The 18,286-nt window shown below is 43.0% G+C and overlaps 1 protein-coding gene across 1 annotated transcript in view; it reads left to right on the top strand.

The window, feature by feature from the left end:
* LOC124784960 (probable cardiolipin synthase (CMP-forming)) overlaps positions 1-18,286 on the top strand; it is a 98,860-nt gene that overhangs the window by 44,487 nt on the left and 36,087 nt on the right. Inside the window, 2 exon segments of the mRNA XM_047254141.1 lie at positions 10,162-10,299; positions 16,507-16,636. Coding sequence (XP_047110097.1) covers positions 10,162-10,299; positions 16,507-16,636 — 268 coding nt within the window.

The raw sequence follows: 18,286 nt of genomic DNA, 5'->3' as shown, positions 1-18,286 counted from the left end.
AACTAGTTGGGACTCATCCTGGTTTATTTAAACCAAAACATATATACAGAATGTGCCTCAGAGACAGCACAATCTGTCTTAAGTCTGTATTTCAAAGCAAAGTCCAGTCACACCATATTAGAGTCTACAATGTAATCTCATAATCAAACTAATGACACACTCATTGTGCACTCCATAGATCACTTCTCAACTGTTTCAGACTGAATCACGGCCATCTCATATTCAGGATTCTAGTGTGATCTCATCTGACAGTGTTCCTGATGATGAGCACCCTCTTTGTAGTGACACCACAGAGGTTGACAGTAATATTGCACCAGCTATTTGGTTTCTGTAGAATCATAACGTTACTCCACTACAGTAGGTTTCCTTAAGCAGGAGTTAGTGATGGTCAAGAACATTTTAAAGCTGTTCATCAGGTGAAACTTGAAAATGAAAATCAAACTCTGCATCTTTGCCATCAACCCCTCCAACCAAAGCCAATCCAGTTGTAACATTGAACCCTGCCTGTCCCAGTTTGTACTACCAGCCAACTGTGACCCCTCCCACACTTCCACCTAAACATCCCCTGGTCACCTTCCAGGAATTCCTAACTTCCAACCTGGCGTCACCATCCTTCCCCAGATCCCTCCCTAAGAACAACAACCTTTCAGCAGAAGAAAGAACTGCACTACATAACCTAAAAATGGATCCTGACTAGGTCATCCTCCTGGCAGACGAAGGTCCCTCCAATGTTGTGATGAACAGCAGTGACTACCTGGCAAAGGGCCTCCACTGGTTGTCTCACACCTCCATGTACAAGCCCTGCCAAAGTGACTCCAGAAGTCCAACATAACCTCCAATCCCTGCTGAAATCCTTAGGCCCTTCCCAGAACCTCTCCCCTGAATACATCTCCAACTCACCCCGACAACAGCCAACACACCCTCCTTCATGCTTCCCAAAATCCACAAACCTAACAATCCTGGGTGCCCCATCGTGGTTGGTTACAGTGCCCCCACAGAAAGTATCTTGGCCCTTGTTGACCGACATCTGCAACCAGTTTTCAAAACCCTAGCCTCCCACATTAAAGATACCAACAACTTCCTGCCCAGTTCTCCGTCATCCTACACCCGTACCTCCCGGGCCCATACTCGTCACTGTTGATGCAGCCTCCTTATACACTAACATCCCTCATTCACATGGCCTTACTGCAATTGAACACTACCTCTCCCGACGCTCTGCAGATTCCAGAGCCACCACTTCATTCCTCGTTCGACTAACCAACTACTTCCTAATCCATAACTACCTCTTCTTTGAAGGGAAGGTATACAAACAAATTCGTGGGACAGCCATGGGCAGCCGCATGGCACCATCCTCTGCCAACCTCTTCGTGGGCCTCCTAGAGGAAATAGTCATAGCTTTCCAAACTCCAAACCCCTGGTTTGGTCCAGGTTTATTGATGACATCTTTATAATCTGGATTCAAGGCCAGGACACCTTATCCTCATTCCTCCACAATCTCAACACCTTCTCCTCCACCCACTTGACCCAGTCCTCCTCCATCCACTGTGCCATCTTCCTAGATGTTGACCTCCTCTCATACGGTTCCATTTACATTTCGGTCCACATCAAACCCACCACATCAAACCTGCACTTTGATAGTTGCCACCCCTTCCACACCTAAAAATCCCTTCCATGCTGGCTGGCCACCTGTGGCAGACACATGTGCAATGATTAGAACTCTCTCACCCAGTATGCTGAAGGCCTCACAAAGGCCTTCACGGACAAACAATACCCTCCAGACCTAATACACAAACAGATCTCCCATGCCATATCCCCGCACACACCTGATCCTCACATCCATCCAAGGAACCAACCACAAAGAAGTGCCCCCCTTGTCACCCAATACCACCTGGCACTGGAATAACAGCCTTCATCAGGGCTTTGATTATCTATCATTGAGCACTGAAATGAGGGACAGCCTACCTAAAATACTTCTGTTCCCTCCCAATCTGGTGTTCCGCCGCCCACACAACCTCCACAATACCCTAGTCCATCCCTATGTCATTCCCACCCCCAGTCCCCTGCCACAGGGATCATACCCTTGTGAAAGATCCAGATGCAAGACCTGCCCAATCCACCCACTCAGCCCCACCTACTCCAGTTCCGTCACAGGCTTATCCTACCCTATCAGAGGCTGGGCCATTTGTGAATGCAGCCATGATATATAGCAACTCTGTTGCAACCACTGCACAGTGCTTTACATTGGTATGACAAGCAGTCAGCTGTCAACCAGAATGAATGGCTACTGCCAAACTGTTGCCAAAAACAAGGTGGACCACCTGGTGGTACAACTTGCAGCAGAGCAGACCATGCAAGATTTCAATGGCTGTTTCACAACTGGTGCCATCTGGATCCTCCCCACCACCACCAGCAAGGTAACTCGATGTCCCCCCCACCCAGTAGTGTGTTTGTGTGTGTGTGTGTGTGGGGGGGGGGGGGGGGAGGAAGGGTGCGCGTGTGTGTACACCATCCCCTGTTCCAGTACCCCCACCCAATTCGTGTCAGATAGTTGCATGCTACTATCTCACACCCTAGTCTGTGAATTATGTACCCAAACGTCTGCCGCCTGCCTCCTCTACCTGCACCTCTAGCTCTGCACTCTCCTACAAGCCACTAAATGCTTTCCCCAACCACCTCACTGCCTCACACCTACCTCAACCCCTATTCCCCCCACACATGCCACCTTACCCCAGTGCACTCAGTGTGGGCCAGGAAAGAGCTGGCAGTAAACTGAGCACAATGTAGGGAGACAGGCATGTGCATGTGAGTGAGAGCATATGTGTGTTTGTGTGCATATTTCTTCTACAAGCTTGAAAAAGGAAGTTCATTTTAAAAGCTAGCAAAGCTCTGATCTTTCATTTGTGTACCTACTGACAACACAGTGCTTCTGCCTTTCAGTGAATCATCTCCTTTATTCTCAAATAATTTGTAATTCTGCATCCAAATATTTATATATTTCCCTATTTTTCAAGAGAACAGCTGTTGTTATTTTATTATTGTCCACTTTGTGATACACATCATTGTAAAATCATTGTACAAAAGACACTGTGTACTTGACAGTATGTCACAAAACACTTAAGTATGAATAGAAATGACCAGGATTGGAAAGGAGTTCAGATTGAATATACAACTTTGTTTGTGAGGCAAGAACATGGCACAGTTGGTTCACCATTGCCCATGAAAGGTAAAAACCTGGTGTGGTTTGACTCCCAGTTTTAATGCACCAGGCTGGTCCAACATCACTAATTGAACAGCTTAAGAGTAACAATTTCAATTGAGTAATAGCTAATTGTATTTAAAATTGTGCTGCTTTTCATAGATTGGTCATGACAGAACTAAATCACTAAACTTAGGTAAGTGAGAGCAGTACTTGCTGAACAACTTTTTTATTTTTATGTTAATTATAATTCCATTTTATAGTCATGGTTTTGGTGTTGGCCTTCATCAAAAAATAAAGAGAAGACAACAAAAAGAAGGAAATGATGTGATAGAAGTGCAAGCAATGTAGTGGGTGCCTACAATCTGCCACATGTAACCAATCTAGTTTCCAAGAGGTAATGTAATCCCACCCAGATACCCCAGATGCCAGGACCCAAACCAAATGAAAAGTCCTCCACCCGAAGCTACACACTGCTTTCTGGCCCCACACACAAGTATATCCAGGAGCGCCCACAACTTTGACCCGAAACTCACACCAGAGGTTCAGTGGGATGGTTGGGATAACAGCTCTTCCAGCAATATACTCATTTTGCCACAGCCAATAATTTTTAATTATTTAGTTCTTCATTCATCTGCAGATCCATTTTGTAATGTCAGTTAATATAAAAAGCAAACACAATTAAAAGTTAACTCATACATACATACATGCATTTAATTATATGTCTAGATATAGTCTGTCAAAGATTTATATGTTGAGTACCACACTCATACATGCTTACTAATAAAATTAAAAGTTAACACATACATATAGGCATTTAATTATATGTCTAGATATAGTCTGTCAAAGATTTATATGTTGAATACCACACTCGTACATGCTTACTCATAAACATAAACAAAAACAAATTAGCTGATAATGCGAGCTCGCGCACATGCACACATATATTTACACACACACACACACACACACACACACACACACACACACAAATATATATATATTCACACACACACACACACACACACACACACACACACACACACACACACACACACACACAAAGATGATGAGACTTACCAAACAAAAGCGCTGGCAGGTCGATAGACACACAAACATACACACAAAATTCAACCTTTCACAACAAACGGTTGCTTCATCAGGAAAGAGGGAAGGAGAGGGAAAGACGAAAGGATGTGGGTTTTAAGGGAGAGGGTAAGGAGTCATTCCAATCACGGGAGTGGAAAGACTTACCTTAGGGGGAAAAAAGGACAGGTATACACTCGCGCGCACACACACACATATCCATCCGCACATACACAGACACAAGCAGACATTTGTAAAGGCAAAGAGTTTGGGCAGAGATGTCAGTCGAGGCGGAAGTAAAGAGGCAAAGATGTTGTTGAAAGACAGGTGATCCGGAGTTCTGACAGGTTGGTGTTAGTGGGAAGTATCCAGATAACCTGGATGGTGTAACACTGTGCCAAGATGTGCTGGCCGTGCACCAAGGCATGTTTAGCCACAGGGTGATCCTCATTACCAACAAACACTGTCTGCCTGTGTCCATTCATGCGAATGGACAGTTTGTTGCTGGTCATTCCCACATAGAAAGCTTCACAGTGTAGGCAGGTCAGTTGGTAAATCAAGTGGGTGCTTTCACACGTGGCTCTGCCTTTGATCGTGTACACCTTCCGGGTTACAGGACTGGAGTAGGTGGTGGTGGGAGGGTGCATGGGACAGGTTTTACATCAGGGGCAGTTACAAGGGTAGGAGCCAGAGGGTAGGGAAGGTGGTTTGGGGATTTCATAGGGATGAACTAAGAGGTTACGAAGGTTAGGTGGACGGCGGAAAGACACTCTTGGTGGAGTGGGGAGGATTTCATGAAGGATGGATCTCATTTCAGGGCAGGATTTGAGGAAGTCGTATCCCTGCTGGAGAGCCACATTCAGAGTCTGATCCAGTCCCGGAAAGTATCCTGTCACAAGTGGGGCACTTTTGTGGTTCTTCTGTGGGAGGTTCTGGGTTTGAAGGGATGAGGAAGTGGCTCTGGTTATTTGCTTCTGTACCAGGTCGGGAGGGTAGTTGCGGGATGCGAAAGCTGTTTTCAGGTTATTAGTGTAATGGTTCAGGGATTCCGGACTGGAGCAGATTCGTTTGCCACGAAGACCTAGGCTGTAGGGAAGGGACCGTTTGATGTGGAATGGGTGGCAGCTGTCATAATGGAGGTACTGTTGCTTGTTGGTGGGTTTGATGTGGACAGACGTGTGAAGCTGGCCATTGGACAGATGGAGGTCAACGTCAAGGAAAGTGGCATGGGATTTAGTGTAGGACCAGGTGAATCTGATGGAACCAAAGGAATTGAGGTTGGAGAGGAAATTCTGGAGTTCTTCTTCACTGTGAGTCCAGATCATGAAGATGTCATCAATAAATCTGTACCAAACTTTGGGTTTGCAGGCCTGGGTAACCAAGAAGGCTTCCTCTAAGCAACCCATGAATAGGTTGGCGTACGAGGGGGCCATCCTGGTACCCATGGCTGTTCCCTTTAATTATTGGTATGTCTGGCCTTCAAAAGTGAAGAAGTTGTGGGTCAGGATGAAGCTGGCTAAGGTAATGAGGAAAGAGGTTTTAGGTAGGGTGGCAGGTGATCGGCGTGAAAGGAAGTGCTCCATCGCAGCGAGGCCCTGGACGTGCGGAATATTTGTGTATAAGGAAGTGGCATCAATGGTTACAAGGATGGTTTCCAGGGGTAACAGACTGGGTAAGGATTCCAGGCGTTTGAGAAAGTGGTTGGTGTCTTTGATGAAGGATGGGAGACTGCATGTAATGGGTTGAAGGTGTTGATCTACGTAGGCAGAGATACGTTCTGTGGGGGCTTGGTAACCAGCTACAATGGGGCGGCCGGGATGATTGGGTTTGTGAATTTTAGGAAGAAGGTAGAAGGTAGGGGTGTGGGGTATCGGTGGGATCAGGAGGTTGATGGAGTCAGGTGAAAGGTTTTGTAGGGGGCCTAAGGTTCTGAGGATTCCTTGAAGCTCCGCCTGGACATCAGGAATGGGATTACCTTGGCAAACTTTGTATGTGGTGTTGTCTGAAAGCTGACGCAGTCCCTCAGCCACATACTCCCGACGATCAAGTACCACTGTCGTGGAACCCTTGTCCGCCGGAAGAATGATGATGCAACGGTCAGCCTTCAGATCACGGATAGCTTGGGCTTCAGCAGTGGTGATGTTGGGAGTAGAATTAAGGTTTTTTATGAAAGATTGAGAGGCAAGGCTGGAAGTCAGAAATTCCTGGAGGGGGTGATTTTGAGGAAGAGGAGGTGGGTCCCGCACGTCCAGGGCCTCGCTGCAATGAAGCACTTCCTTTCACGCCGATCACCTGCCACCCTACCTAAAACCTCTTTCCTCATTATCTTAGCCAGCTTCATCCTGACCCACAACTTCTTCACTTTTGAAGGCCAGACATACCAACAATTAAAGGGAACAGCCATAGGTACCAGGATGGCCCCCTCGTAAGCCAACCTATTCATGGGTCGCTTAGAGGAAGCCTTCTTGGTTACCCAGGCCTGCAAACCCAAAGTTTGGTACAGATTTATTGATGACATCTTCATGATCTGGACTCACAGTGAAGAAGAACTCCAGAATTTCCTCTCCAACCTCAATTCCTTTGGTTCCATCAGATTCACCTGGTCCTACTCTAAATCCCATGCCACTTTCCTTGACGTTGACCTCCATCTGTCCAATGGCCAGCTTCACACGTCCGTCCACATCAAACCCACCAACAAGCAACAGTACCTCCATTATGACAGCTGCCACCCATTCCACATCAAACGGTCCCTTCCCTACAGCCTAGGTCTTCGTGGCAAACGAATCTGCTCCAGTCCGGAATCCCTGAACCATTACACCAACAACCTGAAAACAGCTTTCGCATCCCACAACTACCCTCCCGACCTGGTACAGAAGCAAATAACCAGAGCCACTTCCCCATCCCTTCAAATCCAGAACCTCCCACAGAAGAACCACAAAAGTGCCCCACTTGTGACAGGATACTTTCCGGGACTGGATCAGACTCTGAATGTGGCTCTCCAGCAGGGATATGACTTCCTCAAATCCTGCCCTGAAATGAGATCCATCCTTCATGAAATCCTCCCCACTCCACCAAGAGTGTCTTTCCACCATCCACCTAACCTTCGTAACCTCTTAGTTCATCCCTATGAAATCCCCAAACCACCTTCCCTACCCTCTGGCTCCTACCCTTGTAACTGCCCCCGGTGTAAAACCTGTCCCATGCACCCTCCCACCACCACCTACTCCAGTCCTGTAACCCGGAAGGTGTACACGATCAAAGGCAGAGCCACGTGTGAAAGCACCCACGTGATTTACCAACTGACCTGCCTACACTGTGAAGCTTTCTATATGGGAATGACCAGCAACAAACTGTCCATTCGCATGAATGGACACAGGCAGACAGTGTTTGTTGGTAATGAGGATCACCCTGTGCACGGCCAGCACATCTTGGCACAGTGTTACACCGTCCGGGTTATCTGGATACTTCCCACTAACACCAACCTGTCAGAACTCCGGAGATGGGAACTTGCCCTTCAGTATATCCTCTCTTCTCGTTATCCGCCAGGCCTCAACCTCCGCTAATTTCAAGTTGCCATCACCCATACCTCACCTGTCTTTCAACATCATCTTTGCCTCTTTACTTCCGCCTCGACTGACATCTCTGCTCAAACTCTTTGCCTTTACAAATGTCTGCTTGTGTCTGTGTATGTGCAGATGGATATGTGTGTGTGTGTGCGAGTGTATACCTGTCCTTTTTTCCCCCTAAGGTAAGTCTTTCCGCTCCTGGGATCGGAATGACTCCTTACCCTCTCCCTTAAAACCCACATCCTTTCGTCTTTCCCTCTCCTTCCCTCTTTCCTGATGAAGCAAGCGTTTGTTGAGAAAGCTTGAATTTTGTGTGTATGTTTGTGTGTCTATCGACCTGCCAGCGCTTTTGTTTGGTAAGTTTCAGCATCTTTGTTTTTAGATATATTTTTCCCACGTGGAATGTTTCCATATATATATATATATATATATATATATATATATATATATATATATATATATATATATATATATAATAGAGGGAAACATTCCACGTGGGAAAAATATATCTAAAAAGAAAGATGATGAAACTTACCAAACAAAAGCGCTGGCAGGTCGATAGACACACAAACAAACACAAACATACACACAAAATTCTAGCTTTCGCAACCAATGGTTGCCTCGTCAGGAAAGAGGGAAGGAGAAGGAAAGACAAAAGGATATGGGTTTTAAGGGAGAGGGTAAGGAGTCATTCCAATCCCGGGAGCGGAAAGACTTACCTTAGGGGGAAAAAAGGACAGGTATACACTCGCACACACACACATATCCATCCACACATACACAGACACAAGCAGACATTGCTTGTGTCTGTGTATGTGTGGATGGATGTGTGTGTGTGTGCGAGTGTATACCTGTCCTTTTTTCCCCCTAAGGTAAGTCTTTCCGCTCCCGGGATTGGAATGACTCCTTACCCTCTCCCTTAAAACCCATATCCTTTTGTCTTTCCTTCTCCTTCCCTCTTTCCTGACGAGGCAACCATTGGTTGCGAAAGCTAGAATTTTGTGTGTATGTTTGTGTTTGTTTGTGTGTCTATCGACCTGCCAGCGCTTTTGTTTGGTAAGTTTCATCATCTTTCTTTTTAGATATATATATATATATATATATATATATATAATTCAAGCTTTCTCAACAAACTGTTGCCTCATCAGGAAAGAGGGAAGGAGAGGGAAAGATGAAAGGATGTGGGTTTTAAGGGAGAGGGTAAGGAGTCATTCCAATCCCGGGAGCGGAAAGACTTACCTTAGGGGGAAAAAAGGACGGGTATACACTCGCGCACACACACACATATCCATCCACACATATACAGACACAAGCAGACATATTTAAGAAAGCTTGAATTTTTTGTGTATGTTTGTGTTTGTTTGTGTGTCTGTCGACCTGCCAGCACTTTCATTTGGTAAGTCACATCGTCTTTGTTTTTAGATATATTTTTCCTACGTGGAATGTTTCCCTCTATTATAACCATATATATATATATATATATATATAAATAGGGAAACATTCCACAAGAGAAAAATATATTTAGAAACAAAGATGATGTGACTTACCATACAAAAGCGCTGGCAGGTCGATAGAAACACAAACAAACACATACATACACACAAAATTCTAGCTTTCGCAACCAATGGTTGCTTCGTCAGGAAAGAGGGAAGGAGAGGGAAAGACGAAAGGATGTGGGTTTTAAGGGAGAGGGTAAGGAGTCATTCCAATCCCGGGAGCGGAAAGACTTACCTTAGGGGGAAAAAAAGGACGGGTATACACTCGCGCACACACACATATCCATCCGCACATACATATATATAATCTGTGTATGTGCGGATGGATATGTGTGTGTGTGCGCGAGTGTATACCTGTGCTTTTTTTATATATATATATAATTTTTTTTTTTTTTTTACTGATGTAATAGCTGTGGGGATTGATCCTTCTTTCCAGACGGGTTTCTGGGTTTCTGTCCTGTTTGCAGTTGTTTCTATTACCAAAGTTTTGTTATACCATCTTTTGTCCTCCTGGAGACATTTTCCAATTGTTTTGTTTAATTTACCATTTTTCTATTTGTTAACTTAAACTTTTACTTCGCTTTAACAGTAACCTCATTCCATAGAGTTTTTCCTTTCATTTTGGTTTCCTCATACCTGCAGCATATTTTGCTGTTCCCCTACCTTTTTATGTTACATTATTACAGCTGTAGTCTATGTTTTTAGAATCCTAATTTTCTATATGTGAAATTTTTGCTTAATTTAATCTGTTGTAATGACATCTTATGGTTTGTAAATTTATGTTATGCTTCTGAAAGGTAACTTAATGTTTTTACAGAAGGAAAATGTTCTCACAATACCAAATTTACTCTGCCTATTCCGCATTGCAGCTGCACCATATTTGGGATATCTTGTTCTACAATCAGAATTTCATCTTGCTGTAGCTATTTTTGCATTCGCTGGAGTTACTGACCTGGTAAGATATAATTGCTTTATTTTTGTCTTTTAACTTGAAGTATGATATTAGTTTATTAGAATTCTTCTTAAATTGTGCATGTAACAAACCAATTAATGTTCAAGAAACTACCTTCTTGTAGGAACTGTAGCTAAATGTGAATAATGAAAGAATAAAAATATGGTCAACTACTGCCTCTGTAATTTGATTTATTAAGTTTACAGGTATTTTTAGGAGGGTAGCTTCATAACAAATAGTTATATTCCATAGTCCATTTTAATTTGATAGTAGTCAAACTGTTATTACAGGATTGTTACATAACCATTTATACATCCTTGGAAAGTGTATTAACCAACTGCATTACTTTCCAGCTGAAGTTTCCATATGAGGTTTCTGTGACAGCATAAGCTAAAGAGCCAGAGTGACGTTTTGCGTGTTTAGGATGTATTGCACATCTGTTGGTATCTTTTTCTCACCTCATTTTATTTACAAGAGATGTATGCGTAGGATGTTTCTCGAAAACAGTGCAAGTTAACTTAAGTCCATATTCAAAAGCAAACTATAATCCATGCCATATCCAACATCCACCTATGTCAAACAGAGTCCACAATAGCAGCAGCAGCACCGAAAATAAACTGGTAGCACACTAATGCACACTGCACAAAGCACATCACAACTGCTTCAGGCTGGCCCTGGTACAGCTTATAGGCTGGATTCTTGGTCGGTCTTGTCAGAGCGTGCTTTTGATAACAAGCACTGTCTAACGAGTGGTGCCACAGCAATTGACAAGAATGTTGTGCCAGCTACTTGGTTTTCATAGTAATGTTGGGTGATGCCACTACATCTCCTTCCCTCCCCCTTCCCCCAACAGTGATCACAATGGAGAAGAATGCAGGTGATGCATGGTCTGAAGGAGGTGTTGGTGGTGTTGCAAAAGTCTGTGGGTGGAGGCCATGTTGTACTTCATGGACCTGTGGCAGATGGAGAATGTCCTGCGGATCCCAGTTCAGTAGTGTCCTAACTCACGGGCTCCCACTGAGAGTACTCACCCAGAAACGAGTGGCGTCACAGATTATGGATGTTGACAGTGGGCGCAGCATGCTGAAGTGGGTGTGATGAGGGCAGCTGTGAATCTGCTTTACTGGGCTGTAGTCCTCACCTGCATTGGTCCTGTAAGTTGCTAGAAAACCACAGGAGGCATTAGGTGCTGTTTCACACATCATTTCCATGTAGGTGGTGGCCACAACACAATCCTCTGCCTGTTCGAGTCCCTCGCTGAGAGGCTGAACCCAAATCTGCCGTGGCCAGTTGCCTGAAAGAACACTTGTGCAGGTTGAATTTTAGTTCTGTTCCTGTTTTGTGAATCCAGAAATACAAAAAGAGTCTGTCTCAAAATGTGGTCCACTGTGGGATCAGCTACCATAAGAAAATTTCCTGGACTTTGTTGTAATCAAGTAAAAAGGAACTTTTCCTAACAAGAGCACTTTTGATGGCATCCATTGGCTCACAGATTCGTCTCAGATACCTGTAAGGACGGTGCCCCTAAACTGAAACAAGAAGATTGTTTTAGTAAGGATGCAGAAGTAATTTCAAAGGGTGTTTGCCATTGAATACATGTAATGACATTTGCATCCTTAGAAATTCACAGTTCTGTAGATTTATCACTCACCTGGTACCCTTCTATAGGTTGTGATGTATCTGCATTGGAACTGCTATAACGTACCTCTCACAAGTGCCTCTTCTTCCTGCACCTGTGGCTTTGTGTGCACCAATGGTGGCACTTGCTGCATACTTGGCAAAGGAAGCAACATTTAAAATATGGTTACCGGCACTGCTACTGATGTGGCCTGCCACCACTGGCATAATAGTTTACAAGGTTGTACAGTCTGTGTAGCAAGTGAGGATCTTGCTGGAGGTAGAGTGATATCCTGCATGACCAGTGTCAGAGAGCTGATTGCTAGATCATCATCCTCCATCATAAATAAACTGTGGGCTACATGGACAGTTTCATAAGCTTGAGGTATTCTCATTACTTCCCACAGAGAAGGATCTGGTGCTGACAGTACGTAGTTTCTCAGTTCCAAGTTGGGGGCAAGACACTAAACTGTCCCTGGTCAGAGAGTCCACATAATTCTGCGTGTGTAAACATTTGAAATTGCAATTCCTATTTAAACCTTGCATGTCAGTTCCCCAGTCCACATAAGTTTGATTGGGACAATTTTTCTGCTGCCAGAATTCTAACATGGCTGCAATAATATTTGTTCCTCAGAAACTGTTCTTGTAATAACACAATATTTCTAGGGCACTCAAGTTGTGCTAGAGTTCTTCCAGCCCTAGTTTCTGTATTTGAGATACAGTTTGGGTGTTCCTGACAAAAACGTGGTCTTTTGTCTTTCTATGTCAGAAATTTGGTAAGCCGTAAAATGTTACTGCAAGTGTCGGCACTAAGTGTCCCATTTCTCTCTTGGTTCATTAAATGGTAGGAAAGTCATAAACATGAGTGGTGCAGGAGACATTCATGCTACATTCACTAACACTTGCAGTGCCTGTAGCACAGCTGTCATTAGCTCCTGTGTGGTTTTATATTATTAGTTGTCGTAAGTGTATCGTGATTGAAAAACCAGCACTTTTTCCCAATTAAAAAAATTTTCAAAAGTCCTGTTTGAAAATATCACAGGTCCTGAGTTGTTGCCACTTATATAAAAATGAGTTACACACAAGCAAATGGGGCTCGATCTTGTTTGTTTATTTCCTGATGACCAGATCATCTGAGTAGGGGCAAGACGGCAGGCAACAGTAATGTTGTGCCAGCTATTTGGTTTTCATAGTAATGTCAGGCAGTGCCATTACAGATTCTAAGCTGAAGCTTCTTTGATGCAGTTTCTGTTTTTCTGTATTCATTCATAACATAAACATGTTTGGGTGTCTTCATCAATATGCATTATAGAATTGCATGGCAGACGTAATTATTTTCTATGATGGAGGCACTACTTTTGGGGAGAAAACACATTGGTTTGTTTACAGGTATAACATTTATTGAATATTATGTTGCTGTGTATGTTAAAGTAAAGCAAATGCAACTCTTTGCATCGAAAATTTGTGCTTGTGTGGTGTAGTACAGCAAAGAGTATTTCATTGCTTGCTTTTCAGTTATTTTATACAGAGTATGTTTATCCATAGCTTGCTTGGCACAAAACATACAGGTTAATTTGTTATTCAAACATTACAGTTTTATATTGTCACTTATTATTCAATTGCAAGATGTATCAAAGAAATTATAATTCCTTATTTAGTATATTTGAACTAGTTATGTACAGTTTGCTGGTACTCTTGAGATATTGTACATTGTCATCCAAGAAGCTGGGATATAATTTCTGATCAATTTTTTCTCTTCTCATGTGTGCTCCAGTTAAGTATTTTAGAATTTTGTTTGAAAATCCTCAAATCTGCGTATGATATCTGAGATATCCTGGTGAAAGTTCAGTCTGTTTGGACTTTCTGCACCCACAAATTTAACATCACAGAGAGTGAGTAGGTGAGGGTGGAGATGAACACACCTGCTAGGGAATGGATCAGTCATTGTTTTCGTAAAAATAATTTGTATTTTAGCATTCTTGCAGCACCAAGCATTGTTCCTTATATTCTTCTTGTATGTGTTCAAAATTATATACTCAATGATTATTATGCTGACACACAATGTGTATTATAAATAAGAATTAACAGAGTAAACTCCTTTCAGCATATTGAATTGAGCTGAATATTACATACCACAGTCACAAAACTGAAGTGGTTATACTGATAGTGAAAAAGATAGTGAGACAGATGTCCCAGAGGAAATATTGTGCTGCAACTGTTATAATTGATAGTGTAAAATATGTAAATGTGGGTACCAAATTCAGGAAAATGCAAAATGGTACATACTATGATTGCACAGTATTTACATACCTAATAAAATATTGCTTATGCAAAGAGTTTGTAAATGTCAGTATCTTAATCAAATGTACAAATGTATTTTATGGTAGTAAGGACAGCTATAGTAATTCAGCTTGGCAAAATAAAATATCATACCAAAAGATATCTCTGGAATTTCTTACAAATAAAACACATGTTGCGTTATAGTGGGCAAAATGGCTTGCAGAGCATATAATAACCATCAAGTATGAATTAACTTTTGTCTGATAAAATCCTTGATGTCCAGATCAAGAACAAACAAAAATGATGTGACCTTTTAGATCTCCCTAGTGAAACTGGTAACCTCAATATTTCAGACTTTGCAGACAAGTTAATGTTGCCATTGTATAAAATCACACAAAACAAATTTTGAAATTGTTCTATGAGGTTTCATGATTGCAGCCAAATCACATTGACTTCTTACCACGATATTTCAGCTGGCAATCATCCGGCCATCTTCAGGTGAGTGCCTGTCACTGGAGACTGCAAGTTCCTGGTGTCAGCTTTATAGCAAAAAATTGGCGCAAAAATGCATGCGCATTGGCGACCATCAAAGGAGTGTCCTCTATCGAAATCCGCCCCCTCTGGAAATACTGTTCTTTCTGTGGTGCACAGACGCATGCGTTAAGGTGAAAACTACTTATCCACCCTCTGTCGGAATGCGCACTTGCTTAGCTAAAAACAGACGTCAAATGTCACCAGATGTGTCATTATGGATAAACTGTCTTCTCTCAGAAGAAATTAGAGAGATCACTGGGTCCCAAGCATTGTCCAGTTGAAAATGGCATCACGATTTATAAGATTTTGTGCTAGGTGTATCTCCACAGATTCTTTAATTACTGATACCCAAAAAGTTTTTGCTGGGGTCAAGATTTTTGTGGCAAAAATTAATATCGTGTCCTGTGGTAATGCAGTGCTCAGCTACGGCTGACTTACTGGGCTGCAAAAGACGAACTTCGAAAACTGTCTTCATGTAAACTCTTTATGGACCCAGTCTGATTTTGCCCAAGTCACATTGTCGACCCATGTCAAGGAGAGTGATGGCAGGCTGGATGCAATCTCTATATGCAGATGAAACAGCTGTTTCGATATCATATCCAGTTCACGGCGAGTAAACCGGATCCTTTCCTTCATTAGTGCTAAGCTTGCCTTTCATGTAATGAATTTTGCAGCGTGCAGTCTGGATAAAATGTCTCACTCTGGCAAACTTCGGAATAAGGTGATTGTCCTGACACTTCAGTAAAAAACCCAGAGAACTTAACAGTCTCGCTCACTTATTGCGTAGCTTGTCCAACCTCTGGATTTGTAATGCCATCACCTCCCCGAAGATGGTACAGGACAATTTGGGTCTGCAGAAGACCAGGATCTACCAAATTCCTTGTCAGTGTGGCAGAGCTTACATCCGTCAGACGACACATACAGTACATGAAAGGTGCATTGAACATGAGCACCACACTCGCCTTTCACAGCCCAGTAAGTCGTCCGTAGCTGAGCGCTGCATTACCACAGGACATGATATGGATTTTTCTGCCACAAAAATCTTGGCCCCAATGAAAACTTTTTGGGATTCAGTAATTACACATTCTTCAGAGATACATCTAGCACAAAATCTTATAAATCGTGATGGCGGTAGTCAACTGGACAAGGCTTGGGACGTGGTGATCTCTCTAATTTCTTCTGAGAGAAGACAGTTTATTCATAATGACATGTCTGGTGACATCTGACGTCTGTTTTTAGCGACACAAGTGCGTATTCTGACAGAGGGTCGACATGTAGTTTTCACCTTTATGCATGCACATGCGTTTTCACGCCAAGCTTTTGCTATAAAGCTTTTGAGCACTCTCCAGTGACGGGCACTCGCCTGAAGATGGCTGGATGATTGCCAGCCAAAATATAATGGCAAGAAGTCAATGTGATTTGGCTGCAATCCTGAAACTTCATCGAACATTCTGTATGCTGGGAAAACTTCAAGAATCACATTTTGAAACTGACATAAAAACCAGCTCGTCTCAGTTCATAAGTCCTCCTTGTGATTGTTGACCTTAAAGAAAAATGCTAACATATTTATATCTCAAGTTTACTTGGGATGATGATAAACTCATTTGATAATTGCTTAAAAGCCTGGCTTAGTGACCAGTCGTCTCGTGCACACATACTGTACTTGAGAAAGGAAAGTGATGAGCATTTCAGAGAGAATTTCTGCTGTTAGAAATACTTAATACATCCTTTAACATTCTTTGAGGCAATGCAAATAATTTTTATACCTATTTTGTTCAGGTTGATGGCTGGATAGCTCGGACATACCCAAGTCAGTCGTCAAAATTTGGGAGTTTTCTTGATCCCTTGGCAGACAAAGTCCTCATAGCATGTTTGTTTCTAACACTTACATATGCTGGATACATTCCAAGTAAGTAATGAAAAACAAGATAAAGCTCCGTAATCCATAATTTGTCACTTTTGACATTGTTCTAAATATCTTTTATTTTACTTATTTATTGATGGACTACCATCATTTTTATTATTATGGCCGGCCGGTGTGGCCAAGCAGTTCTAGGCGCTTCAGTCTGGAACCGCACGACCGCTACGGTCACAGGTTCGAATCCTACCTCGGGCATGGAAGTGTGTGATGTCCTTAGGTTTAAGTAGTTCTAAGTTCTAGGGGACTGATGACCTCAGATGTTAAGTCCCATAGTGCTCAGAGCCATTTTATTGTTATGAATAAGGTATTTGAGAGAGAGAGAGAGAGAGAGAGAGAGAGAGAGAGAGAGAGAGTGTGTGTGTGTGTGTGTGTGTGTGTGTGTGTGTGTGTGTGTGTGTGTGTGAGAAATAATTGAGGGGATAACCAGTTCCATTCTGTACCCTTCCACAATTTGAGTTTTGCTCAATCTCTAGTGACTTCATCATAAACAGAATTATAGACTATTATATTCCTTTGACAATGTTGTGAAAAAGATAGATTGCTACTCACCATATAGCAGAGATGCTGAGTCGCAGACTGGCACAACAAAAGGACTACCAAACATGTAAGCTTTTGGCCAGAAGGCCTTCTGAAATAGACAACATACAAAATACACTTTCACGCAAATGCAGCTCACACACACATGACCACTGTCTCTGGCTACCGTATCCAGGCACATCTTCAGTGGTCATCATGGCTCAGTTTGAAGCAGGACTCATATCTGAAGACAGTTCTGCTCCAGTCACTGAGATCCCAGGCCAAAGATGTGTTTGGAGACCCCCCTGAGAATGATGGGGTGCCAACCTGACTGTTGCCTGCCATATGGTCCGATGACGAGGACAGGGGTGCCATTTCACATCATAGGAGGACCACTTTGGTTGTCATCTGTGGCACCCTTACAACACAGAGTTATGTCAACAATACTCTACATCTAGTTCTGTTGCCTTTTGTAGCAAGACATCCTGGCCTTACATTTCAGGAGGATAATGCCCACCCACACGTGGCAAGAGTTTTTACTGCTTGTCTTCATGCTTGCCAAACCCTACTTTAGCCAGCAAGGTCGCTGGACCTCTCCCCAGTTGAGAATGTTGGGAGCTCTATGGGCAGGACCATCCAGCCATCTTGGGATTCTGATGATCTAAGGCACTAGTGGGACAGTATTTGGGACAATATGCCTCAGGAAGACGTGCAAGAATTCTGTCAATCAATGCCAAGCAGAATAATTGCTTGCACAAAGGCAAGCGATTGACCAATGCATTATCAACTTGTCCAGTTTGCGAAGCTGTTTCTCTTGAATAAATTATTCATTTTTTTGTGAAATTGTACATGTACATCACACTACCGGTTTCTGCCACATTTGGGTAATTCCTTCATGGTGCATCATCCCCCGACACCCCCCCCCCCTCCTCCTCCTCCTCCTCCTCCTCCTTCTTCTTAGGGTGTGTATTGTTTACTAATGCTGGTGAATTTTCTGAATTTTGGGTATCGGTTTAGGGTCTTTAGCCAATAAATTGCAAGATGCAGGTGTGCTAACACCTTGCAGCTAAGAGACCTCACATTGGAAATCTAGTAAAACAGCATGAATATGTCAAGATGTTT

This window comes from Schistocerca piceifrons, chromosome 1, assembly GCF_021461385.2.
Source record: "Schistocerca piceifrons isolate TAMUIC-IGC-003096 chromosome 1, iqSchPice1.1, whole genome shotgun sequence".
Taxonomy (NCBI): Eukaryota; Metazoa; Arthropoda; class Insecta; order Orthoptera; family Acrididae; genus Schistocerca; species Schistocerca piceifrons.
This window is presented reverse-complemented; position numbering and strand designations above follow the sequence as displayed.